A 27,393-nucleotide genomic window follows, 5' to 3' on the forward strand; every position below is an offset into this window, starting at 1 on the left:
TATTTCCTGGAACTCTATTTTTCTTAAGAACTGGTTAGATATGGTCCTGAGCCGCAGTCAGTTAACGTGAAATTACGGTTACTCTGATCTCGTGAGGTAAAAATAACTTATTCTTACATAGTTGAGAAGCAGCGATGTTCATTAATATTGCCGTAAAAGTATTCTGTATACAATATTGTATCTAAATATTTTTATGTAACAGGTACATTAATTTGTGACAATAACGGGTATTTGCATTTTGCCGTTCAATACTAGTCATAGTTATTTTTTAATCTACATATACATACATGTGTATTTTTATGATAACGTTATTCAATAAAAAAGAAAGAGGATGGAGAAAGTATTACATTCATTAAATAGAAAATTAATTGCTGCAGATAAACATCGAGATTTGATTAATAAGTACAAAACATTATGTACAGATGAAGAACGTATAGTATTTACTCTTAATGTTATGCTAGAATATAATATAATTCCACAAGCTTGTGGTGATATAAAAGATGCAAAGGAATCTGAGAAATTGAGAGAACAAGGTAATAAACTATTTGTTTCAACACCATTGAAAAATTATACATGTGTGGACGCATTAAAATTGTATACAAAAAGCATAGCTTATGCTCCTTATCCATCTGAACAACTTGCTTTGGCATATGCCAACAGATCTGCTGTTCTAATAAAGTTACATAAATATGAGTTATGTATTCAAGACATAGATAGAGCACTAGCACTCACATATCCAAATAATTTACGTGCTAAGCTTTGTGTAAGAAAAGTTGAGTGTTTAAATGCTCTGGGACATCCTCGTATGGAAGATGCCATAAAAGAAGCACAATATTGGTTGGAAAAGATGTCTTCAGATGATATCAACCGAAAAAAATTAAGTGAAAAACTAAATAATACAAAACACAATTTAGCATCTCAAAAGTTGAAGAAACAGAATACTATAAAACAACCACCGCTTCCTAAGATAAAAACTCGTAATATTGAAGTTCCTTGTGCTTCTGATGCAGTAACTATAAAGTATAATGAAGAATATGGTAGACATATTGTAGCTACTCGTAAAATAAGACCTGGTGAAGTAATTGCAGTAGAAAAGCCATACTCATTAATATTAACACCTGATAATATACATACACATTGCTCAAATTGTTTGGAGGTGTCTTGGGCCAATATACCTTGTGAGCATTGCACATATGCTATGTATTGTTCAGAGGAATGTAAGATTATGGAATGGAAAAAGTATCACGATGTTGAATGCACAGTATTTCCCTCTATGTTAAAGATGAATTTTGTCAAATTAGATTTGTTTAGTTTAAGACTTGCAATTCAGGCTGTGAGAGAAGCTACACATATACAAGAACTAAGGAAGGAGTTAAAAGAAGTTGATAGTTGTGTTGGTAAATAGCTATACACATTACCATGATGAAATTAATATGAGTGTTAATTTTGTATTTTCTTACATTCTTTTCAGCTTCTCGAACAAAAGGTTTTTCTAAAGATGGCACTTTTCCTAGTGATAAATATAGGAGTTTATTAGGTCTTGTGACTAATACTGAAAAACGTTCAGTACAAGATCTCTTTAGAAGATCTTTAGATGCAAGCTTTATTTTATATTTTGTAGCAACATGTACTAATATGTTTGGAAATCCATTAAGCAAAGATTTATCTGTGTTAATAAAAAATGCTGATGTTACATTTGTCGGTGGTCTTATTTTGAGACATCAGCAACTGATTCCTAATAATATTCATAGTGTATGTGGTTTTCATATTGCTTTAGTGCAATTACTTTTTTTTGTCATAAATTATTAATATTGGGTTACTCGGAAAGTTAGTTCCGATTTTCGGTAGATGACATTAGGACGTAATAGATAATTAATATAAATGACTATTTGCAGTTCTCTGAGGAATGTGGATTAGAGGCAGTTGAACGTGGTGCTGCAGCTATGCCATTCTCCAGCTTAATTAATCACAGTTGTAATCCAAATATCTTAAGGCATTCAAGATCTAAATATGTTATTATCTATGCTATATATCCTATTGAAGAAGGGGAACAGGTATATATATTTAAGTGACACATAAATAGTACATTATGATACTAATGTTTTGTCGTTCACAAATTTTTTATTCTTCTTTTTAAGTTATATGATATTTATACTCAACATTATGCTATTACACCAAAAGCTGTGAGACAAGAAAAGCTTTTGAAACAGTATTATTTTAAGTGTAATTGTCTACCATGTCAAGAGGATTGGCCATTGTACTATAATCTAAAATCTTTCAGAGTAAGCTATTAGTTAAGTAGGAATATTTTAACCCCTTCCCGTACTTTAGCGAGTCAGACTCGCAATGAATATGAAACTCGCGATATTCATGTTTGGCCCAAGTATTTGGTCGCGAGTCAGACTCGCGATATTCATGTTTGGGCCAAAATCTCCATCGCGAATTTGACTCACTAAAGTACGGGAAGGGATTAAAGTATTACTTTGTACTATTATTTACCTCCGCGATTTGTTATTTTATAGAATTTAGTTAAGAAGGAGGAAGATAAGAATAGAATTAGACATGTGTTAAGAAAATTTAATAAATATGTCAATATTGCAACAGAAGGAAATATATCGGATAAACATATCGTTGATGATTTGTTAAAAATGATTGAAGTACTATACGAATTGGTGCCAATGCCGTGTACAGAAATGAATAACGTAGTAGAAACTTTGAAGCGTGTCTACGATTTAAATGGAAATCGGTTTGAAATCCCTGAACTGTAAGTAACGTCTCATATGTGATAAAATTTATACAAAACAAAATTTTAATATGTTTTGTATAAAAATAATGTATAAAAATGTGTATGAAAATAAATGTGCGTTTTAAACTATTTGTCTCTTCTTTACATCGAATATTTCTATACATGTTTTAATATTTAATAATATTTATTTATAATAATATATATTTATATTATATATTTGTATATATTAAAAATATATGTGCTATGAATACGACGTCAATGTGTATTTGATGTCAATAACATTTTATATAATGACATATTGTATTATATTTATTAAGTACAAATTGAAAGAGATCGAGAAAATAAAATACCTGTAAAACCATACAAATGTTATAATGTTCAATTGCCGATAAAGTTAGATAGTAACTAAAATAATGATTAAAGTATGTTCATTGGAACCGAATAATTATATAGATACTGCAGTGGTGTTTTTACTGAGCTTCAAAGGGTACGGTTTATAGCATATATTTGAGGTAGTGAAAAAGGTAAAAGGTGCATAAAAAATTGGTATAAATTATGAACTTTCAAAATACTGAATGTCAATTCCTCAAAATGTATCCTACATATTAGGATTTATCTTGTTAGCAACCAGCTGAATATTGGTAATAAAATTGTTAATCCTATTGAGTGGTATATACTATTTGTACCACTGCAAGTGGTACAAACTTCTTGGAAATAATTATTGAAGTACATAATTCTCCATTCAACACCAGGATGTACAGGACTATGTTTTTCTAAATACATCATTAATGTATTTGATGTAGTGACACCTATAAAAGAAAGTGCATTGTTACATTGTTTATTAAACAGCCTGTTAAACGATAAATAACTCATTTAAAAAATTATATTTAACAAAACTTATATAAATGTACCGAGAGATGTGGTTTTGAGATCCTTTAGCATAGAATATCCATCACCACCGCTTTGCAAGAAGTCAGTCAGAAGTACATTATAAGTTTGATTTTTTTCAAGTTTGTTATATGTTGGAACATCACAGGATGCGCACAATACTTCTACTGAAACTACTCTTGAATTTTTTGGTTGAGTTAAATCATAGACCACCTATAGTCATTTAAATAAAGTAATATGATTAATTACTGTTTAACAATATTGAATTATTGGTTTGTAGTAATAGCTAGAAAGTTATGTATATTTAATCACATACTTGAAGTCCTGAAACTTGCAAAAATGCTCCAAAGAGATTAGCAGTATTATCCTTCTCTAGATTGTAAACACTCCATTCTAATACAGACAATAACAATTCTCCAGTCATTGAAGCTTTTAGGATAGTGTTATGAAAGGGTAGCACATTAAGAACATCACCCATGGTGACCTTATCTTCATTGCTTCTTGTGATAGAACTTCTGATACTGCCACTATTATGAATAGCTATTGCAGCATCCGTCCAACTGGATTGGTCTGCATATTCACCAACATTGTAATCAATCATACTATCTGTGATTAAATTGCCCAGGTTACATTCTCTTAGTCTACAAACTTTACTATCTCCTTCGAGAAGGACTCGTGTCTTTCCGAGTATTCTTAGACTAATATTATCGATAGCATCTCTCATTTGTTCTAATTCGTTTAAAATATCTTTCGCCTATTACGAAACAAAACAAACAATTATATAATTAATATAGTTTCTAGTTTGTTTGATGTTACTAGTTCTATTTAATTGATAAGTGCACATTGTTGAATGTATTTTATAACATGATTTTTCAATAATAACAAGCAATAATTATTACTAATCTGCGGATTTGCTATAAATCTATAAGGAGATTCTACTCTTTTAATTATATTCTCAAGAATATAAATTTGCATAAAAATCCATAGTCTAATCATTATTATAAAAGTACATTTTGAAAGTCATGATATGTTAATAGGAGCATAGAAATCCTTCAAATGCAGTCAGGAACAAGAAAAGTAAATGTTTTGCGAGAGACAGAGAATATAAACCACCATCTCGTTATATACTCCTAATACATACTTCCTATAGCCTGATTAAGGAAAAATAAAATTTCTGAGGTTGAAAAGTGAGAGTAGTAGAGATGATTAAAATCAAATCGGTATTGAAAATGAACCAATTAATTGATTTTTAAGTATAATTTCTACACTTTTAGAATCATATTGTAGAGATGATACATCTATTTAATATTCAAATATAACTTAAAAAATAATCTTTTATTTTAATAATTGCTAATAAAAAATTGTTCTACAATATCTCTCAAAGAAGTTATAGCATATGGCAACAATAATAGCAGGGTTAACAAAATGCTATAAAGAACTATTGCATTGTATGTATGATGCAATGGAATTTAGAACTTTTCTTTTCTATAATATTCTGTTATGGACAGGGCTAATATATTAGGAGCATATCTAAATCGAATTGGTAACTTCTATTTTTTATCTTTCTCATATAATAGTGCGAATCTTGTCTGTGACATTACACTAGAAATTCAACGACTTCCTCGAGTATTCTATGTTCCTGTTAACATTTCTCGATTTTCGGATTAAGTTCAAACACTCAATAGATGGCACTGATCTCTAATTCTTTCTTATCGTTATCTTTGTACAGTTTATCGGAGCGTGTGTATAAAGGTACTGCTGCATTAAGGAGCTATAGATCTATTTTTCAATAATTTAAGAAAACTAACAAGAATCAATTCAATGTCAACTAAAATCAAATTATTTTTTGAAATATCAACTAATTAGTCAATCATCGGTTAAATTGATAATAATAAACTTTTGTTCTTTTGAATATGAAACCTGTCTTCTTCTTCCAATAAATATAATTAAAATATTAGAGCTGCCTTTTTATTGTTACAAACCTTATGCCTATGTTATCATGTATATATATTTGCATCGATAATGTTGTCAATTTCATTACGAGATATGGATTTATATAATTGAACATCAAAAGAAGATCCGACTTTGATATCAAATAATGTAGATGACAATTATTTCTGTTATATATATATATATATATATATATATATACACATACATATACAAATTTAACGCTCACCTGTTCAATACTGCTATCTACTAGAATAGGATTGCCATTAATATTAGTCACTTCTCCCTTATCATCGAAGGTCACCGTAAGATTGCCAAGATACTTAGTATAAGCGTAAGCTTGAACCACATAAACCTTTCTTCCACTTTTCTGTATTACTTCTGTTGGATATAAACCTTCTGGTACCTCCAAATCCGGTTGTATACCATTATAAAGGAAAGTATTCGTGTGTCCACCGATCACTATATCGATATCTTCCACTTCTCGACCAATCTTCTTGTCCATCTCAAATCCAGAATGTCCCACAGCGATCAATATGTTTACACCCTGGCTTTTTAATTGTTTTGCTTCTCTACGAATGCTCTCCACTTCGTCTAAGAAAATCACGTTTTCCGTTGTGGCGATTATCTTGGTATCTGGTGTTAGATAACCGATCACGCCGATCTTTATTCCATTTACGGTTAGAATTGTACTGTTTTTTAACTTCGTGGCTGCCAGATCTGGTTGTTTGCTTAAGTCCAGGTTGGAAGTGACTATGGGGAACGAGGCGTTCTCGATGAAAGGTATTAAACCTTCCACGCCATCGTCGAACTCGTGGTTTCCTAAACTCTGTAATTTTGTGATAGAAAACATAGAGAACGATAAAAGATCGACGGCATGGATGGATAGTACGGAAGTATTTCCACACGAGATACTCTACCGTGACATTTGGAGCTAGAAGATTCAAAAATTTGGCTACAATTTTCCACTTGTACACGCTGAACCACGTAGATCCTTGATAAGTATCGCCAGCGTTGAGGAAGAGACATGGGACCGACGAGTTTCTGGCTTGTCGAACCAGAGTAGCTATTCTCGCGAATCCACCATAGCATTTCTTCTCCTCTGCTTCTTTCTTCGAGCAAACGCTTGATAATCTTGATGTTTGCTCGAATCTGTGAACATTAATAAGGGCAATTTTTTAGGCTAATTGATTACAGATTAATAGCGTAATTAACAGGTCAATTGTTCGAGTTAAAAGGATGTATCTGAGTCAAGATGATAGTCTAATTTGCCTTGTAATTGGCTAGATTCAGTTATGAATAATTTATAAGTAATCTGCGTTTGAAAACAGGCTACTCGACTCGTTATTAGTGGCGTGATAAACAGTGGATATACATAACAAACATATAATACCAAGTATATGAAAACACACTACTTTCTAGACATTGAGTATCATCGAAATTAGAAGATCATCGCGAAAACAAACTGATTTTCTTTCGTATGGCCTTCATACGTCAAGGTATTTCACCGGATAATTAACGTGAAAGCTAACGTTTAAATCGCACGTGGAGTATTAGTTATCGTTACGTTGTTCGTAATTAGCGTCGTTGCGTTGCGATCGCGTAGCGCCGATATTTTGACTATTTGAGTATTTAGCTGAAATAATTTGCGATGGAGCGTATTGAAAAATTTACTAACGCAATCCGCGAGGAACAAACTGACTGTTAGACTGGGGATATTTACACAAATGCGCATCTTATTCGTATTTCTACGTCTGGACATTTTTAGAAGATGGATGAACATAAAATGGGACGATCGAAGCGAAACAATGGAGAAATACGGCGATAAGAATGCTACTCGATGTCTGTGCATGTTGAAAACCTTTCGCAACATCTATTTTTTTACCTTATTTTTTTTAATTGCGGAAACTACAGAGTCCCCGCTGTTCGAATCAATATAAAAGTCGACTAATCGCGATAAAATCTATCTCTTATCTTATTCTTTTTTATAGAACGATTTTTACAAAGATAAATCTGATAACAGGGAAACATTGTGGCGAAAGCGATTATTACTATTAGACAATTCGCGACTGTAGATTTTTCTGTCTCTATTCGTTCATTTTTTTTTTTTTTTTTAAATAACGAAAATAAAGAAAGAGGCAAAAGTAAGAAATTGCGATAAAAATTAATAATCACGCTAACTATTAATTTGAACAAATTCAGAATATACGCGCGCATTTCTTTTTCTATATTTCTTTCTCCTGTAAAGATACGAAACGTATCCTCTTATGATATCCATATATTTTTTGGAAAATCAAGGATATCTTTCCTCTTGAATTCTGCTTTTGTAAAAAGTAAAAAAATAAAAAAAGGAAAGAGAAGCGGAAGAAGGATATAAAAACCAGTTACCTCGAATGCATATCATTGGTGTGAACGATTCGAACGGTGAGTCCCTCAGAAACCTGGGGTTCCGTAGGCACAGGGTTGCCGAGGACTCCACTGGAGAACGCCAGAACGGTCGTAATCATGATCCAGGCGACGAGCATTTTGTCACACGGCTGTTCACGCTTCGGCTGCATTCTCGTCCAATTTCACACTGTTCCGTTAACCGGCTGTTTTAAATGTAATAAGGCAAGCGACTTGGGTATCGTGGTGGCTATCAGCCAGAAAGAATGGAGAGGAAGGGGACAAATTGGTTCACCAATTGCGACCTTGTCCGATTCGTAGTTTCATCGCTGACTAATATTCCTTTCTTTTCTATTATCTGTCCCGTTTTTCTCCTTCGTTTTAACGATCAGCCGTTTCGTTTTAAGACAATCCATTCATTTTCTGGATCATTAGGTTTCTCGTTTTCGAGGAAGTCGCCAGGATCCTTTGTCTGGATTTTCTATTAAACCAAGAAAAGAAAAAGATGCATCGTGACTATCCGCTATCGTCTAGTTCGTTAATTTTTATTATAAACGACGTTTTGTCGTTAAATTACTTCTCGTTGAATACTGCGCACAATTCTCACGTAACGAGAAATAATTTCCACTACCTTAACGAACTTCATCTCTTGAGGACTGTTATAAATTATCCATCATGTATTCCTGGGAAATATTATTTTGCGCACTTGTAGTTTTGTCATAAACGCAAAAAATCCTGGAGCCTAATCGTTGATAGTGGAGATACAATTTTTAGGATGGTTTTGTAACGAGGACATAGCGTACGTATTATAATTTGCGGTCAGTTTTATCGAAGATAGATTCATTTATGAATTAATTAATATTAGTTATTAATTAATAATAATGAATAATTAATAACTCGGTGAACTGTATCGTGTGTTTTATCGAGCGTGAAAGTGTTCATGATGAATCAGCTGGATCGAGGGTACTTGGGAGGAAAGTCGCGAAAAGAAGGTAAAGGACTTAAAAAAGTAGTTTACCGAGATGAACGATGAGGCAATAATTGCATACTGTCATCCACGACACGGGTGAATATAATTTCCTTGCACAATATTCCTTGCACAACGATAAATGACTTAAATATCCTTTCGATAATCAATTACCTCTATTCCGGTTATCTGTGTGAATGCTTTACTATCCGACTCTGTTACTTGTCTTCCGACCGAATCGTTTTCAACCGATACATATTTTTCTATCTTAGAAAAGGCGTGGCATTTCCTTAAATTTTTGCATATTCGAAGATCTTTAAGTTCGAGAGAAATACGAAAGAGCCGTCTCAATAATGATTTCTTAAAACATTGACAATTTCTTTTTCTCACCGAAGGGAAAGCGAGATCGAGACAAAAAAATTCGAAGATCGCAGAAGAGCTAATTTGCCTACTTTTAATTTTGCGATATAAAATTTAGACGAAGCTCGATAGAAATTTTCTAGCCGTCTAAGCTGCAAGTTGTGCCGCTGACAAAGCAGGCACTGATTGCTTTATCGGATCCAGAAATTGTTTAACGATACCTGACATTTTTTGAGGTACCTCGTCGGCATGTATTTATTATTTATACTTCTATTTCACGCATGCCGAGATTTTTTGTCTCGAGTAAGCAAAAATTCCACTCACACGCATTATGCGTAATATACATCACCGCCCAAAAGTATTCGGATATTGGTATATTTCTGACATGATGCATTTTGATTACAGAATTACGGGCAAATCAATTTGTAATGATTTTATCCTCTACAATTATCGCAGCTACGTGTAATAGTATCGGGCCATCCTATAAGTAACGTTGGTTTTTGATCAATAACTTACAGCGAAAAGAATTAAAACCCATTGACGTTTATTTCTAATCGTCAATTTCAATCATCGGTTTCTATGATCTTTCGCTATTTTTCTCTCAAAGTTTTGAGTCAAACAACTCATTCAACGCTGATTTTATTTGCCTACTACCATTGAATTTTTTACTAGACGATTTTCTTTTAAAAATGAATCTTCGATATTTTCTCAGGATTAGAACACGACCTGTATTTCACGAACGTTTTTAAAAATATCCTTAGTTGTGCTGGCTTTTTAAAATTAGCATAGTATGCAATTTTGTAACTGACACACATTTTATAAATTCTATTAATATGAAAATATTTGATTGCTGCCTTCTAAGAAACAAAGGGGGAAGGCCTTATAAAATACATCAGCATTATCTAAGGTAAAATAAGAACTTACTTATGACGGTTGGATTAAATTGATCTCGGAAAGCCAATATGTAATACTACTATTGATGTTTGTTGTTGTAAAACCTTGTAGAATTCCGCCAACAAGTTGTTTATCTTCAAATTCTTCAATTTCTGAATTGTACATCAGATTTAAGAAGGTCTAAGACTAAAATGCCTTTCAGAGATATGGTGCGAAGTGCTGATAAGGAATATTGTAAAGCAAGTCCACTTTATGGCCACACAGAGACTGGAATTACAATAAATTTATCTCCCTCTCTCTCTCTCCCTTTCTAAAACGATTATTGAGTATTTATGTTATATAATTATTATATAATTAATATACTATATAATTTTTACATACATTACACCATATAACTATACATATAATTACATAATTATACATACATACACTATATAATTAAACATTAAATAAGTTTTTTAATTTTTTACTAAATATAATAGAACCGGTGATACTGAAACAACAAATTTGACAATGTCAAAAGTAAAGTGAAAGGTAAGAAGAAAACGCAATTTAGCATTGTAGCCTGATTCGTAAATTCGAAGTTTCATAAAAAGGTAGTGACTGTTGCTTCTAATTATTAATTGATCGTTAATTTGCACGCTTTGGTACGACTGCTGTTACTAGACTGCTAGATTTTTATGCAAATTCATACGTTTGAAAATACTTATAGGTAAAAAAGTACAGACTGTGTAGAAAATTGCACTATCTACCAAGCACTGTACAAAGTACCACATGTTGAATATTTTACATACGTTCTGCGTACTTATCATGTGCATTTTATACAATTCTGCATTTTGAAGTTCCCTCTAAACGCACATGTAAAATATATTTCCTACAAATGTATACGAGGAAACGATCGACCTCGGTTATCTATAAGCGTTTAACATTTAGGACTTAGAAAGGTGGCACTTGCGATAAATATGGTTACATAACGAGTTATTTGGCGTTGCATTAGAAAAATGATAATGACAAATTACCTAGACGGCTTTGTTTTGTTTCACGTCTAATTGATACGCTGTACTTCCTCATATTGGAAGAAATGGATCAATTATACCCGGTTTGTATTAATTTAACGAATGTAACTTCTGAATGAAATGACCTTCGTATCACTCGATACGATTTAAATACGGCAGATGTTTATCTACTTCGCGTTTTCTATTTCCTCATCGAGCTCCGTTCAATGAGAACTGATTTCCATTCGAACAAACGAAGGCTCCGTTATTTCATTTAATTGCCACAGATTAAAAAACTGGATAGCCTAGCTACATGTGACTATGTTTATCTTCTCGTCGGATCATCGAATAGAATTTATCATTAAATTTTCAAATATAGAAGTTTCGCGAAAGGATTTGAATATTTACAGAAGACATTCATGAACATATCATCTGTGTTATACGAAACATTTTGAAGTCTCATTGGCATCGTTGTGAGACTCGAATATCATAGTTAATACTGGGAAAGTTTAAAACAAATCTGAAAGTATATATAAAAGCTATAAAGTGAACAATTGATTATCCATTAATAGATCTCAATATTCTGTGCGAACATATTTGACACTTGTAATAACATATTTAAATACCATATATAATATTTGTAATAACACATTTAAATACCGTGTTTGACACTTGTAATAACGTATTGAAATACCATATTTAATAATCGCAATAATTATTTTGTAATTTCTATATACGTTCTCATATTGGTCTTAAATTTTACCAACATAATCGTGACAATCGTATTTCATTACGGTATTAATAAAATTTGAAAATGTTTTATTGTTAAATATTATATGAATAATATTGTTAAATATAACACATATACGATATGGAGACAAAAGTTTTCTATAGCAAGTTCTTCTCGAGTATTATACTTTCGTGAGCCAGCGAATATCACGTAAATTGGAAAGAAATTCTCGCTTCAAGAGCAAAGTATGACTTTCGTTTTCAAGTCGACAATCAACAGTCAACAGCGACGATCTAAAACATAAAACGTTATACTTTGCTGAATTGTGAGACAACTTAAACTAACAACGAGCCATTAAAACTACGGTTGATAAGAACTAAAAAGGCATACTATTAGATTAAAGATCTTAAAATATTTAAGCGTAATAAAGACGTACGTGATGCCTCATGACAAGTGATAAAGGGTGTCCTTTATCATTGTTAGATGTGTTCGGGATTTGGAGTCACCGTTAGTTTATGACTCGGACAACACATTTCCCTTTCTTGAGAAAATCCGAATTGCCTACTTCCCCAAGCTGTAAACTTTACGACGCGGACTTCATTAACACGTTGACCGCCACGACACCCGTATTCGGTTGTCAGCAAAGTTTCTGGTCGGGCCGCATAACCCATATTCGGGTGTCGTTTATTGGACTACTTGCGAAGGGTCGTCGTAGGTATTTGAAAAGATATTCCATAGTAATAAAACTGTTGGATTGTTATGAAAGTAATACGAAAATGGTTCATTAAAAAAATTATTTAGAATGTAAAACTAAGAAATAAGTTTTCAATTTTTCTTTTTGGCATTGTAACGAATTAGGACAGGGATTTTAAGTTATACCGTTCGTTGTTCGGTCAAGATTCAAACTGATTTTGTAGAAGGTGGAGAGATGAGAAACAAATGCGAAGGAATGGGAACAAAAGAAACAAGAGATCTTTCTTGAGACCACCACTTGAGCCACTCGCATTACTAAAATATCGACGGGAGCATCAACAGAGAACGCTTGGTATTGCTGACAGAGATTTCTTTGAGAACGCACGTGGCAGTCAACGTGTTAAGGGGCTAAAAGACGAGAGTACAATTAAACCATGGAAAAGGAGCTATAGATCATGGAAAACCGGTGGACGGAAAGTCAGGGTTTAAGGACGAGATGGAGCTTTTGGTGGGAGGAGCAACAACATCCTACGATAATCTTCATCAGAGCGTCGTACTGTTCCTATATACTAAAAGTGCAAATAAATTATCAAACCATACTAATACTCGATATATTTAATTTACCTTTACCTCATTCAAGGTTCGCGATATCAATCGATCGGTTGAACCTGACCGATCGCTATTTAGTTGAGAACTCGCAACAAAGTGAATGTGTGGTGATCGAAGGGGCTCGTTTCTAACTATACGTACAAAGATCACGCAAACAAGAAATAAGCAATTTTTTAATTTAAAAATCAATTCTATGTTCCCAAAGCTGTTATCTCAATTGATTGTAGAATTTAATATGTATCTTTACGTCCTATCAATATACGATACAGGAATATTTCAAAAATGATTCTTCGCCCGATTGTTTATAAAATTTCATAGATTTGTTAGTTATTTTCAGGAAATTTATATTTCTGAATTATAAAAAAATATATTATTCGAAATTAAGAAATTAATAAAAATGTACTTGTAATGTTCCTTTCGTGTGCTGTTCATATAATACTAGATCTATCTAAATGTATTATATATACAAGATTATAAAAATAAATATGTGTACGTAAGTGTATCTCTGCCTAAATAAAATTCCACGTTAATTCTGTTAGAAAACGTTGAATGTTTTCAGCAATCACGAAAGATAAAAATCTGAAGCCAATTATATCGATTAACACAAAGATCTAATTGATAATCTAATCCTGACAAATGTTAATCTGTTTATTAAAGTTTCCTACGGTAAGTACAGAAAGATTTTCCTAAGCCACTGTTCGTACCTTGAAAAGTGAAAATATGCTAGTTGGATATTTTAACTAAAGATAATAAAAATACCGCGCTAATCGTACCGCGTTGAATCACATGATGGATCGGCATTAGTCACGAATCACTTAAACAAAATTTTAAAAGGATCCGAAGATGTACTACGTCTTACGACGTGGCTGTGACAACAATAAATCTTCACAAATCACTGGATGTTCATGTACCGTCTGTCACCATCGCCATTGTTCAACAAATTTTCAAATTTTCGCCCTATTCGAACACGTAATTCGATTTCGTCGTATACTGTACCCAATAGAAGGGGTTTAAAAGAAGAATGATCTATCGAGGAACGATCAGGCATCCGAAGCGCGCTCATTCGAATGTATTTGGCTGTCGAACTAAAAATATCTCACTCCTCGTTATGAGGAGTGATCCTGATGCCAATCACTCACCGATGGGTCTCCTCTGTGCGATGAAAGTTGGCCGCTGGTTACACAACGATCACACGGCTGACTCGAGCACGACGTCGAGTGCACGACGGCGATGAAGTTGCGTTTCCGCTAACGAACCGATTTTGCCGAGCGACCGACGTCGACTGAACACGATCGCCGACCGAAAACCTCGAGCCGCCTCCGTTTGTCCCCTTCGGCTCGTGGATTTCAGAGCAAACCGGTTGAGACGGTGGTAAATTCTGCCGAGTACACGTGGTTTTTCCTCGACGCGGAGAAGATGGGAAGGCAGCTTTTTGAAAAATCTGTTTGACATGCAGCGAACGGTGAACGATAAACGACGAACGTGCGTGAAATTTGAATTTTTCTTGTATCTTGGCAGCTTTAATTTTCATCTGTAAATCGGCGAGAGATTTTTAGAATCACAGAATTCATATTTGATAGGGCGAAATTAATTTCGGTTGGATCGATCCTGACTCTTAAAAATGTGAAATTAGGCAAGATTAGATTATTATGACCAAGAAAGTGGAGATTTAATTAGCTTGATCTTCTTGATTAACAGGCTAACTTTCCAATTCTCGTAGGCAGGTAGAAGTTAGAAGTTAGAGCAGTTAGAGGCTGAGAATCGTAATGATGGAAGTTCGTCTATCATAGTTACTATTCTACGAAGAGAATTCACAAGTTGCCGATACATTATTCATCGACAGTTACCATAAACGTTTTGAAGTTACATATATTACGTATGACATTATTTAATTTAAAAACAACCTATTAAAATTTGTTTGCTAGAGCTGGTAAATATAAAAATAATAATTTTCATGCTCCTTTTGTGAAAGTTTGAAGATTGCCCAAATATATGTCGGGTTATCGTTATGTTTAGAGGCATATAATCTTCATTCGGACTAGCCATCGTTGTTGTACGATGGAGATTATATTTACTGCTATAAATATGATTTTTGTAGAGTTTGACAAATAACCATGGTGATTAGACACTCGAGATGTTAATGACAATGTTCTTAGGTTCAATAACGAATCCACGGTCAACGGGGTAACTCTTTGTTAAACGTAGAATATATTTTGGAGCATAAAGCAACGTTTGCTGTGACGCTCGATATAATACAGCGCGTAAAGACGATATGAAAACTCTCCAAGGTAATCGCAAGAATAAAAGACTGATGAAAACTTTCCTCTCCTTACGATCGCGTTCGTTTTGTTATATATTGGCCGGGGACACCAACAAAATTTCAGCCACCGTTGCTAGACAGTTCCGCGTAGCGGCGACATTGTTCCTGCCCAGGGTTTGATTGTTAATACAACGCGTGTCCCATAATATTAGCACTTCTCTGTTAGGTAAAAACGTCCATCCCGTGACCGTGGTTGCGTTCAGCGACCAGTTGTGTCACCTCGAGCCCAAGCCCACCGTCGTAAATCTCGGGCAAACATAATCGGATTGAATCATAACAACTACTTCTAAGTTTTATTATTTAAGTACAGCTATAATAAATAGTCTAGACTAAAGTATTGGGATCTTCCCAAAAATTCCAAAAGAAAGGCCCCGATGTTCTTTCGTCTCCGACATATATATATATTACATAATTTCTTAGTACCTTCCTTTCGAACGAACGATCGATTGTGTCAGTTCAGCGCTGTAGTTTTTGGCAAGCTGGTCGGTTGGTACTTTTAAAGTTCAATGGCAGACTCGTGAACGAGTTTGTTTGATCGATTAGAGGTAGTTGAGATCGTCTTGATTTTATTTCTTTTCAGAGCTAAATATATACGTTCACATTTGACTTTACCTCGTGAACACGACGTGATCATAAACTATGCACAATGCATAACGTATAAATGTAATGGAAATATATATGGAATAAAAATAGAATATGAAATAAATTGACCAGCGTTCGAGCGTATCTATTCTGTTGGCACATGGTCTTTATAAAAATTGCTCCGATTATTCTCAACTTAATTGTCGTACGCATACGATCTTACCCATGATAAAGCGTCACGTCGTTAGCTACGATCGCGAAAATATTTCTGGCTACAGAGTAAATCTGCGATAATATCACTAAGTAAATTTTTATTTCGAGTATTAAAAATTTTCCACTCTATTAAAGATATATCTCTCCCATTGTTCGTGTTATCATCTTTATAGATATAGAATAGTATTTCTGTTTTATACTATTTTTTCATTGCTGCTTAATTTTGAAAGGAATAACAGCTTCTGACACCATCTTCTTTCATCGTACGGCTTAAATGAGAAATAACGGTCGTTTTATATCTCGATAACTCGTTTCGTTCACCAAATCTAATAAATCTCGAGCCAACGAAAATCCAAATGATTTGTCAATAGATTTCACACAGAGTCGTCACGCTTCTTTCGCATTACCTCACATTTCTTATATTCTTGTCACTTCGACAACGTTAAACAGGAACTCGAACAAACTTGCATTCGGCTGTTTCGAAATTTTATCATTTTAGTGGACATTAAAATGGATATCATTTTAATTCGACATTATATCGAAGAGTCAAGGAGAACTTCTCTGTGTTTATGTAATGCCACTTTGTGATCAAACAAGCGCATCAATAACACCTTATCGCGAATTACGGTACACGAGGATGACGATGCACTCATCTTCCGGTAGAAGATTCGTTACTCGATCACAGTCGCGGCTTTATTAAGCGACATGGTCAGAACTCGAATATAGAACGATTTTGTCATCGCGCCAGGATGCGCAGCATCGACTAGCGACGTTTCTTCTCTTTTGACTTCGTCTCTTCTCACTTTGTTTCTTAGAGGCAAACAGAGGATGGTTAAAGATCGCGGCTGAAGATGCGACGAGTCGCAATGCTCGTCTTTTGCGAAGAAGCAATTAAAAGATTCGTAAAAATAAGCACATCTTTGCGCGTGCTGGTCTTCCCTCAGGAAAGCAATACTCTAGCATCTTTCACTTTTGTTCGATCCAGTATAATTTTTCAAGACACAATATTCATCGTACTAAATAATTTTTGTCAGTATCTTGTAGCTATATATATGACGAAAGAATTTTTTTCCATAAATATTTCGATCTTCGTAAATGTTCCCCATGTATGTTTGCATAATCTTTGTTCAATGTATTTCAATTTCTTTAAACGAAATGTTCATCGTATCGTATTGCATATAACGTTATGAAAGTTATTTAAAGATTGTAAATTATAAATTTTATCATGAAAGCTAATACGAGAATAAACTGATTGCTCAATTTCGTACGTTTGAATCTGTCAGATTACTTTCCAATTGTATGTCGCATTGAGATACTTTTTCTCGGCCGTCAAAATGGTTAACCACGTAACATAATCATATAAAAGTGATAAACAAGTCACCAGATATGGAGGCATCATATTTTTCCTGTATGATCTGCATTTGCTAACTTCGATTAGGGTATATGCACATATTTCATCAATGCGACTATCTCGAAAATGACGGTTCAGTATGATAGGGAAATCGATGAAGTGCAAGTGTGACGTTCAAAGGAAATGACCTCGTCGGCTGTTTAGGCGTAACGAAGAAATAATAGAAGAAATAACAAGTAAATATACAATAGCAACGATAACGTTGACGATTGTAAAGCTTGCTGATAGCGTTCTTATCGATAGTAAAGCGGGACTGTAAAAAGCTTCTCGCATTGATATACATTATACGTACATACATATTTGCATGGGGAATACGGGAAAACACAGATTTTACATTACTTTTAATCGAATTTCTGTTGACTGAATTTGCCAGTGTACATTATCGTCCATAACGCTATGCGAATTTTACCTGAGCAATTAATGGTAAATTAATAATCGAACCAACGTTTATTACGTTTTTATGGAAATAGCAGAATATAAATTTGAATTGTTAACGTTTGATATTAAGCATAAAATATTGACGCGTGCATTAAGGTAGTTGTTAACACGAAAGAATTTTCCTGATTCGATTAAAAATTTATAAAATTACAAAATTTGAAATGATGGACGTTGTCAAGTTATCTAACAGTGACACAAGGTTTTGCAATAATTGCATCGGTTTCATTGTTGTATATTGTTCTTCAAAATTCAACTTAATTGTTATAATATTATATTTTATGCAGCTAAGGCGATTACGAAGAATAAAATCATTGCAAATTGATTTATTTGTAACTGTATGATCAACACATTCATCGTTACTAAAGTACCACCTGTATTTCTTCCTCATCGAAAATGCCTTCGTTCTAAATAACGATGTTTGCTCCGGAATCGTTTTTGTTTTATGTGTTTAGTCATCTTATCGGAATATCTGAAATGCCAGTTGTATCAGCAGCATTACTTAAGCATGTTATTAAACGGACGTAATATATGCGTAGTAATGAATGTTAAACTAAGTACATTGTTTTGCAAAACAAGCAAGTGTTGGAATACTTTTGAGTTTGTAATATACATAGCGTTTCTCAAACGTACATATGTATGTAGATCTTTCATCGATTAAGGATTTTTTGAATAACTGAATTTCTTCTTCCTTAATATATTCCGTTTCAATATAATTTAATTTCTTTCTCAACATATTTATTAAAAATTGTTAGTTTGTTTAAGTCAGTTGAGATATTACGTATACGTATATTACCGAAGCAAGAAATCGATTTAAATCACGATAAGGGGAAACGCAATAGCGAGCGATTTTGCAAGGGTTTTAGCGAAATGTTACAAAGTTCGTCAGTTGGTTAATTGGGCCGAGTTTTGAAATATATTGTCTGATGTATCAGGAGATTTTCCATGGATATAATTTATCGAGGTCGTTTCGCCATTTGTTTTATACGCGCAGTTATCTTTTCTATCGAATTCGCAAAAGAAAATCGTACGAATAACTTAGCAACCAGTTTCTACATGAGTAAGGAAACACGCGATAAAGAGTACATTAGTAATCACGTAAAAACGCATTGACGTAATAGATTCAAGCTTATAATTCAAGAGCATCGTAATTAAGACACGTTTACACGGTAATCGTTAATATAATGGCTAAGTGACTGATCGAATAGTTTTTTATTCCTTACGAAGCGTATATTTTCAAAAAATATCTTGTCGATTAAACCTTATCAATTTCGATGATGACCACATTATATCATATCGTATTTTCCTCTCTCAAATCTTTCATATGACACATATAACCCGTAGGAAGTTGCTACAAGTGTCCGAATACTTTGACGACACGTGTAACCGCGAGGACGAGGAAGGCTGAAATTTCTCATTTCGATTTTTTCCAACGTTAATTAACTTCGTTTTGTTTAACGATTAAAAGAGGCATCATTCGCCTCCATTCGGCGAGACGATCGACGAAGAATCGGGTTGTTAGACACTTCGCTTTCTGCCACGAGTGATTTCAATTCCTGGGATACTGCTCGCACGAAGAACAAGAGCAAACTGAGTCAGATAAAAAGGATTCCTAAGGTAAGAGAGCCCGTCAATTGTTCGAGGGCCCCTTAGTTCGAAATTCTTTTACCTGCCGCCCTTCTCCTTTTATTCGCATTTATCCATACAAGTCAGCCTCTTTTTGCCCTAAACTAGTTAATCTATCTTCGAGGAAGCCTTCGTGGAATCGTTGGTCAGACTTCAATCGAGGCAAGAATGTAATCGTGTGACCTTGATCTTCACGTGCAACAGCCGCTTCAAAGTTTATATTCTTAATTCTTCTTTGATTATACTTCGTTGTTAATTGTAGGATAAAGTTTCAGCATGTTTTGTGTTTCTTAGTTTTAGGATGATGTTAATCTCGGAACGCTACGGTAGGTATACTGTATCACTTACTGGCTTTTGTTTTACCCATTTTCTAGAGAACCTCTTTGTTACTTATACTTCCTGCATCCTTTTTGCAAGTATACGATATTATTACAAGTTGTTTTACAGGTTAAAAATTATCAGTGTTAATATATCATTTTGCCGTAATATTCTATCTTCAGTAACAGTTTTGACAATAGAATTTCAGAATAGGTATGTTTGACGCGCGATGCGAGATGTTTATGGGACACATTCTATTACACATATTTCATTCATTTTATTATACAATTTGTTATTAGTCGGCTGTAAGTCAATCATCTTACTATGAACAGTTGTGAAATGTATTAATGATATCAGAGATTAATTTGTAACGTATAAAATGGTAAAAATTGTTTATGCAATAGGATTCTAGAAGCTGTAACTTGTAACTTGTAAATTTATCAATGTTATTAAGTAATAGCTTACCATGCAAGAGGATCCTGAGAAAGTAGAGTATTTCAAGATTAATACACAGTGGATACAAAAAGAACCTGCATGTCGCTGTACATATTACGGAATTTACATAATTAATTAGCTTATACCAAGTATAATCAAATTTTATGCCAATTAGTAGCACTTTCATGTATATTATAAAACGAAAATGAAACGTAGAACTTGTTAAAGGAACATTTCACTGGACGATAATGGTCCGTGCAAATCCCTTTTATAGCCACTCTAATTAAAAGATATTATTCGAATCTTACTTATATATCAAACACACGTATTTTCGACGTTTTGATGATATTTAACCGACAGAGACGTTAACGATCGTCACTAAACAATATCACTAAGCGTATTTATCTCGACGGAACGATACGGCAATATGCTAAGCATCTACGAATAAGACTGTCGTCCAGGATCCCGTGACAAATAATGTGCGTCTCAAAGCATTCCACGTGACTTGTTAAACAAGAAAATCCAATTGCAATTTAATTAACTCCTACTGATTCCATTGATTGATAAGGAAGAAGAACCTTGAAATAAGGAGACACATCATTCTATATATACGTTGGCGTATCACGCAAAGACCTCAACTTCAGAGTTTTAATCGCTAAGAACAATATTAGCGATCTTAAGTAAAAGTTTCCGAAAAATTTCCGTGTTTGCACCGGTGTGAACGTTCCGAGCAACAAAGGAGACAATCTGCCTTGTCCCGACGGAATTTTTTATCGTGTTTGTTGTATAACCAACATTGTATTATCCTGATAGTGAATTTGTTTGGTCGTGGAAGGAATGGAAACGTGGTTCCTTCAGTCAGCTAGACAGTTGAGGACGAGCGTTCACGACCGACAGGTGTGTTGCGTGATTGTTAAATTTTCGATTAATCGCGACGCGTTTTGCGGCTAATTATGGCCGCGTTTCGGCAAATCGGCCGATTACGCGGCAAATTGCGACATTTCCGCCGAGAAATTAGCTTCTCCGCGACGCGGATTGTATCAATTATTTCACGCTCTCTTTCGTAACTCTGTTTTCACTGTTTTGTCATCTGGAATTTTTCTTCTATCTTTGCCCGCTGGTTCAGCCGCAAATTACAACATTCGCGTACGATGAAATTCATACTCGTGCTTAATATTAGGTTGTCGCGTACAGTTTGCCCGTCGTTTCGTTTATATACAGAGTGCGTCCCGGGTGGTTTTCGTAAAACGAAGCTGTATAGCGTGTTCTACGAGTAAAACTAGGAAACGGATGTCGTATAAACACAAGTTCATGAGTACTTTATCAAAGATCAGAGAAAAAGTACGAAACGAGTCTCTCGGAAGGCAAACTGATCAACTCCGCTTCTCGTAAGTTTCTCGATTTCATTACATGTTTGGATACGTGATTGATATTGGACTTGGCTAGGAAACAGGCTGTTTGCTTCCACGAGCTTATTTATTGCAAGAAAATATACATAAATTAGCGTGAATCCCCAGGTATTAAAAAATTGTAACTTTAAAAACAATTTCCTTCGCTTCGTAATTTATGGAGTTAATCAGTACGGCTTCTGGGCGGCTGTAATAACAATGAACTTTATTTATACTATTTATACTATAACAATGAAGCTTTATTCGAGCGATGATATTTATGTTAATTTCGCCACAAAGTAATTGAATAACAAGTTCAATTTGGCATGAGCATGTTATCAGCATTAAATATGGAATTGTTATCTAATTCTCTAGAGCTGGCAGAAGATAACAGTGAAATATCTTATACTGTAGATGTTTATGCATTTATGGAAAATTTTCAAACATGAAAAAACGCAGAATGTAGATAAGAAATTCCTATTTAGGTGTTGTTTGTTTGGTTACTTTAGTTTTACTCTTGTTTAGTCTAGTTCTACATTTGTTTAGATCCACGGTGTATCGATCGGATATTCAAAACACTGAATTTTATAATCATAGCTCTGGTAATCGACTTTAAGCTTTTCTTAAGCATTGCAAAACGGTATAAGTGGAGAAGATTAAGTAACTTTGAAGCTGTAAAAAATATAATATACATCCCTTTTTTAATAACGGATCCGGAAACTTCTGTAAAAATATATCCAAATGGATGAATGTAAATTGAATTTGTAAAATATACTTCTGTAACAACTACATATTTAGTACCTTGTACAGATAGCGTAACGATCTTTATAAGCTATCATTACATCTTGTAGATAAGTCATCAAGTCACGTTGCTGTTCAGTAATCTAAACGTTTCATGGCCAAGTAGGCTATACGTTTCAAGGTAGAATTGTTGTTTAATTGTTGAAATTTGTGGAATGTAGAAAAAGAAAGAAAAGTAATACGCTGTCTACAAATAGGCGCACAATTGGGCCAAGCCACGGCGTTCAAACGGTAAAAGATAGAAAAAAATATTAGAAACAGTTAAATGGTTAAAGTGAATGGCGCAATTTTTTCGTCGGAAAGTGGAGACGTTTTAAAAATTTCAAAGCCACCTCTACTTTTTTATATGGAACTACAAATTTTTTTATACACTATTCGACGCATTTTTTAATTCTCCACAGGAAAGCATCGAGGTACATTCTAGTCGGAAAATTAGTTTAAAGGATATCTTAATCTTAAATTGTTGTAAAACTTATCGTATAAAAGACAAGGAGAAACGATACAGTGCTTTTATGTTCATGTTTCCCTTGTCTTGCATACGCTCAATTTGATGAAATCAACATTGCGATATTTTTTAGACTATCATTTTAGATATAAATATCTTTTGAAATGATTTTTGCGGATAAAAAAATGTATGCATAGTTCCATTTAAAAGAAACCTAAGTAAGTGAAATCTACGACAGGCCTTCGCTTTTGGAGAAGCTAACCGCACCACGTGATGTATCGCTCGAAGTTATTTAATTTTTCCTAATCAGGTCCTCTTCTATTTTCTATCGTTTCAACGCTACGGCTTGGCTCAGTTTTCTGAGACACTTTACATACAATGTCACGATGAATTACACCATTAATCATTCTGTCAATTGTCCCTCCCAGCGAATTAATTAATGTCAAATTAGTTCTGTCAGCGGCGAATGATAAATTCCCTGTACTGTTACGAAACAACGCGATAATGATATCGCGATTGCTTTAACCTAATTAAACATGAAAGACGGTTGTTGTTTCCGAGGATTTGAAGGGATTGAAAGAATAGGCTGCTTGTTCACTTTATCGACGTTTAATTTTTTCAGAAGCCAAATTGATCGCCACTGCTTTTTCTGCGTCGTTCGATTTCATGACACAGGTATCATTTTTAATTATTTTAACGGTTACTTTTCAACGACGGTTATTAACGACACACAGCGATCTAATCGCTCGAGGTTTTACACCGAGGCCAACATCGTTGTTTTTCTCTTATCATTATTTTTTAATTTACTATTCAATTTAGCTTCCGAACGACGCGCGTGACCAATAATCAATCTTGTAGCTTTTATTTATGTATTTCAAGAAATATTTGTTTTGACATTGTATGTATCTACAAACCACTTTTCACACAAGTAGCCATCTAACAGAAGACTTAAATGAAATAGATATAGTAGACCGATAATCTCATTTAGTATTCCTCCTTGCTAGTTTACTTAGGCTACTTAGGCTATCTACACCAACGATACGAATTCATCCTCCTGTTAGCTTTGACAACACAATACGCGCCAAGAAGAACCTGCAAGGAACTTAACATTTTGAGAACCGTATGCTCCGACAAGCACATAGCCTGAATTGCCGCGTATTTTTACACAGTGATCGAAAAGATTCAAAAGATTTACATTTCTATTCGATGTACATTTATCGAATTATATAAATGCCATTTCGTTCCATAAGCTTTCTCCATCTTTCACGCAACTCCAATATTCCATCCTTCCAGAAGGTCTCAGGTTTTTCGGCGAACAACTTTCCAATATGATTTTTTATGTCGACCAAAGAATTGAAAATCGAAACGAACTTTCCGAGCAGCATTTGACACGTGTAATATTTTATTAAAAATCAACGAATATATTTAGGGATGCTTCTAGTAATGTTTTTCAGTGTGATATGCTTGAAAACAATTTCCCCGACGGAGAGGTGCTAAGTAAAATTTATTATTTTCTTAAATTCTTCAGAAATCCGAACGAACTTCCCAAAACAATCAATGTCACATCTGATATATTGATAATGGTTTCGTGTTATTCAAGCATGCAATGTAAAAACACATTCATAACGCTTTGTTTATAGCATCCATTGCTTCTTTTTATTGTCTTATTTAACAGTAGTTAACATTTTTATATGTAATACGCGAAGTGTTAAAAGGAATCTAAAGGCAAGCTTAAGACAAGATATATACAATTTCTATTGTAGAAAGTCTATCCAAACACCATGCAACAACAACAACTGTTCATATCGTTTAGAAAGACTGAATATGTATTCTTTGATCTTCGTTCGTAAGAAAGTCGCATAGATCGACGGTCCAGACTAATCTTGGTTAACGTTACGTTCGAACGTATTCCTTTCAGATTCTCCTTTCTCTTAAAAGTCGTCGAATAAGACTCGACGAAGTTTCACGTTTCAATGTGCAAACTTGAAAGCTCGAGCAGTGATCGCGAGAGTCTTCGTCGTAGTGCCTAATATCGTCTAAACCGTGGTACGAACTAGTTTTCAACTATGAATGCAGGACACGTTATTTCGTTCTCGTAGAGAAACTCGAGGAAAGCGACTTGGATGCGGTGAAGAAGATTCCAGAGACGTAATTCCTGGAGGAGAGCCGCGACGTTCCCGATGCACGAATTCAATCCACGATGCTTCCGTTTTTGCTGTTACCGTTTCTGCTTCAGATATGTTACGGATTCACCGGAAGAGGACTGTATTATCCGGGACGATCGGATTTATTCGAGTTGTCGGTGATACACCTAAATGATTTCCACGCGAGGTAAGCCGCATGCTTGTTTTTCATAACACGCGTTTTAATTGTAAAACGAATTAAACTTCGGTGATTTCATTTCCTGCCTATTTTATACAATTCTTTCAATCGCGAGAGATCGAATACTATAAGAGAGCTCGAAGGAACTTTAGTAAAAAATAACGAAACGTTTTTCGCGAAGCTATCTCTAGGATATCTGCCAAAAAGCCATCGAAAGAAATTAAATATGGTTAATAAGATGGCAAACTGCTTTTAAATTTGTTTGTTAAAATCGTCATATTTAAACAGCAAATTTGTATAGTAGAATATGTAGTAAATGGTAAGAAGTAATCTCGAGTTAATAATCTGATGATTCCGTAAGAAGGTAGTGAGCGTTTCTTCCAAGTACTGATTCAACCTTGATTTCTAATTGTTTTACAAAAACCATATATATAGTTACTACAAAAAAGCCGAACGGTAGAATGCATATTATATATTCAGTGAATGGTAATTCAATGAGCACGCGAATGACGTTGCGAATCGAGAATTGAAAAAACTGGGTCAATGGAAACGTTTTATGTTAATCAATGTTAATGTTGCTGTTGTATACATACTAAGTTTATTATTCGCGATAATTGTTTGTACTGTTAGAATGCAGAGGAAATAGCGTATTAACTATTGACAGGGAAGTCGAATTTTTCTCAGATCTGCTAGGATTAAGTTAGTACAAATTGACTAATTAAACAATTCACAAGTTACGAATTGTACTTAAATATATGTGATATATTATCGATATATCATTTATATACCAATGGTATACTATTGATATTAGTGATTAGCCTCGAACAGAGAAATTAATATTATAACGAATATTACATTCCGTATATCTCACGTTCTATTTTTGTACACTGTATGCATTTTTATATCAAAACATAGACATCCATATCTACAAACACGATATGAAATTTTATTACACTTCCACAAACAATTCCAGATGATTCACGATAATTCGCATCGAGTGATATTTTCAATATAAAATCATTTGTTGAATTGATCATATTGATCGATCGTAAACACATCGATGGTTAACACACGATGCATAAATAACATCGATAACTGACATAATTAACAAACAATTTTATGATCGAATGACGATTCGCATTAAAAGAGAGACACTACGCAGAGAAGGGAACGAAAATTGGTTACATAATCGGCTGGTCGTTCAACAAAGGAAACGGAATTCTAAAAGCGTGAGCTGCTTGATTTCCGAGGTCTTAGCAAGTGAAATCTCAAGGTCAGGGACGCAATGATTTGGATTAATCATGACAACTCTTTTTTATCGCGTTCGTTTTTCTATCAACGAGCTTCGTCTTGCTTAATATCGACCCTCGACGCGAATTTGGAAACATTTCCATTCTGTTTGAGTAACATTTGTACTCGATTTATATATTTGTACATTTGTACTGTATTTGCTTTTTCGGAATTCAATTACAGTATGATGAAAGTATCGCGAAAATATCTGAACACTCACCATGGAGAACTTTTATCACCATATCGTACGTATTGTATGAAATATTACGAAATTTCATTGCCACTATAACGAGACGATATTGTCTACGTTCATAAAATTTGTATAAGTTTGAAAACGCGTACAAAAATAACAAGATAGTCGTTGCAAACGTATACACGGTACACAGGCTGAATATTCATTTTAAGCGTATAATTAGTTTCAAGGATAGTCCTGAATATAGCGATTTACTAATACGATGAATAATTGACTGTCGAAGATAATAAATAAATCGTGACATTAAATATTTTGTAACTTTTACGTACATGTTGCTCTCATATTTTATCGATATAACGATGACAGTCGAGTCTCATTACAATGCTAATAAAATTTC

General features: G+C 34.0%; 3 protein-coding genes and 1 long non-coding RNA gene across 9 annotated transcripts in view; 3 read left to right on the plus strand and 1 right to left on the minus strand.

The window, feature by feature from the left end:
• On the plus strand, positions 1-2,875 carry LOC126923390 (SET and MYND domain-containing protein 4-like). Its single transcript, XM_050736787.1, has 6 exons — positions 1-91; positions 203-1,397; positions 1,472-1,752; positions 1,896-2,054; positions 2,139-2,282; positions 2,523-2,875. Exons 2-6 carry the CDS (start codon positions 332-334, stop codon positions 2,766-2,768), a joined length of 1,896 nt encoding a protein of 631 aa, XP_050592744.1. The 5' UTR covers positions 1-91; positions 203-331; the 3' UTR covers positions 2,769-2,875.
• On the minus strand, positions 2,564-21,027 carry LOC126923391 (protein 5NUC-like). 4 transcript variants are annotated; one of them, XM_050736791.1, is made up of 9 exons: positions 20,866-21,005; positions 14,357-14,748; positions 10,221-10,457; positions 7,973-8,450; positions 6,505-6,736; positions 5,814-6,413; positions 3,951-4,388; positions 3,658-3,847; positions 2,564-3,555 (listed from the first exon to the last, which is right to left on the minus strand). In XM_050736791.1, the coding sequence occupies exons 4-9, from the start codon at positions 8,140-8,142 to the stop codon at positions 3,359-3,361; spliced, it is 1,827 nt and encodes a 608-aa protein (XP_050592748.1). In that variant the 5' UTR covers positions 8,143-8,450; positions 10,221-10,457; positions 14,357-14,748; positions 20,866-21,005; the 3' UTR covers positions 2,564-3,358. The 4 variants fall into 4 exon arrangements, with proteins under 4 accessions (XP_050592748.1, XP_050592745.1, XP_050592746.1 ...); XM_050736788.1 differs by lacking the exon at positions 10,221-10,457; XM_050736789.1 differs by lacking the exons at positions 10,221-10,457; positions 20,866-21,005 and adding an exon at positions 15,961-16,185.
• LOC126923404 (uncharacterized) lies at positions 12,514-13,386 on the plus strand. The gene is made up of 2 exons (XR_007713146.1): positions 12,514-12,630; positions 12,833-13,386. It is a non-coding gene; the product is annotated as an uncharacterized LOC126923404 (long non-coding RNA).
• The window catches only part of LOC126923395 (apyrase), a 13,852-nt gene continuing 5,972 nt past the window's right edge, over positions 19,514-27,393 (plus strand). Inside the window, exons 1-3 of one of the 3 annotated variants that reach the window (XM_050736801.1) lie at positions 21,195-21,454; positions 23,814-23,866; positions 25,291-25,522. In XM_050736801.1, coding sequence (XP_050592758.1) covers positions 25,392-25,522 — 131 coding nt within the window. In that variant the 5' untranslated portion in view covers positions 21,195-21,454; positions 23,814-23,866; positions 25,291-25,391. Of the gene's footprint in view, positions 19,796-21,194; positions 21,455-23,813; positions 23,867-25,290; positions 25,523-27,393 lie in introns of those variants that run through there. The other 2 variants (XM_050736802.1, XM_050736800.1) reach the window with 2 other exon arrangements.

Source organism: Bombus affinis, chromosome 13 (assembly GCF_024516045.1).
Source record: "Bombus affinis isolate iyBomAffi1 chromosome 13, iyBomAffi1.2, whole genome shotgun sequence".
Classification (NCBI taxonomy): Eukaryota; Metazoa; Arthropoda; class Insecta; order Hymenoptera; family Apidae; genus Bombus; species Bombus affinis.

What these genes read in the sequence shown, in the direction of transcription:
- LOC126923390 (XM_050736787.1), top strand. Translation starts at nt 332, where the DNA reads ATGGAGAAAGTATTACATTCATTAAATAGAAAATTAATTGCTGCAGAT. An exon ending in AGAAGTTGATAGTTGTGTTG is followed by an intron (nt 1,398 to 1,471) that starts GTAAATAGCTAT and finishes CATTCTTTTCAG; the next exon opens with CTTCTCGAACAAAAGGTTTT. An exon ending in TTCCTAATAATATTCATAGT is followed by an intron (nt 1,753 to 1,895) that starts GTATGTGGTTTT and finishes GACTATTTGCAG; the next exon opens with TTCTCTGAGGAATGTGGATT.
- LOC126923391 (XM_050736790.1), bottom strand. Translation starts at nt 8,142, where the DNA reads ATGCAGCCGAAGCGTGAACAGCCGTGTGACAAAATGCTCGTCGCCTGG. An exon ending in ACCAATGATATGCATTCGAG is followed by an intron (nt 6,737 to 7,972) that starts GTAACTGGTTTT and finishes TAATGTTCACAG; the next exon opens with ATTCGAGCAAACATCAAGAT. An exon ending in TTCTAGCTCCAAATGTCACG is followed by an intron (nt 6,414 to 6,504) that starts GTAGAGTATCTC and finishes ACAAAATTACAG; the next exon opens with AGTTTAGGAAACCACGAGTT.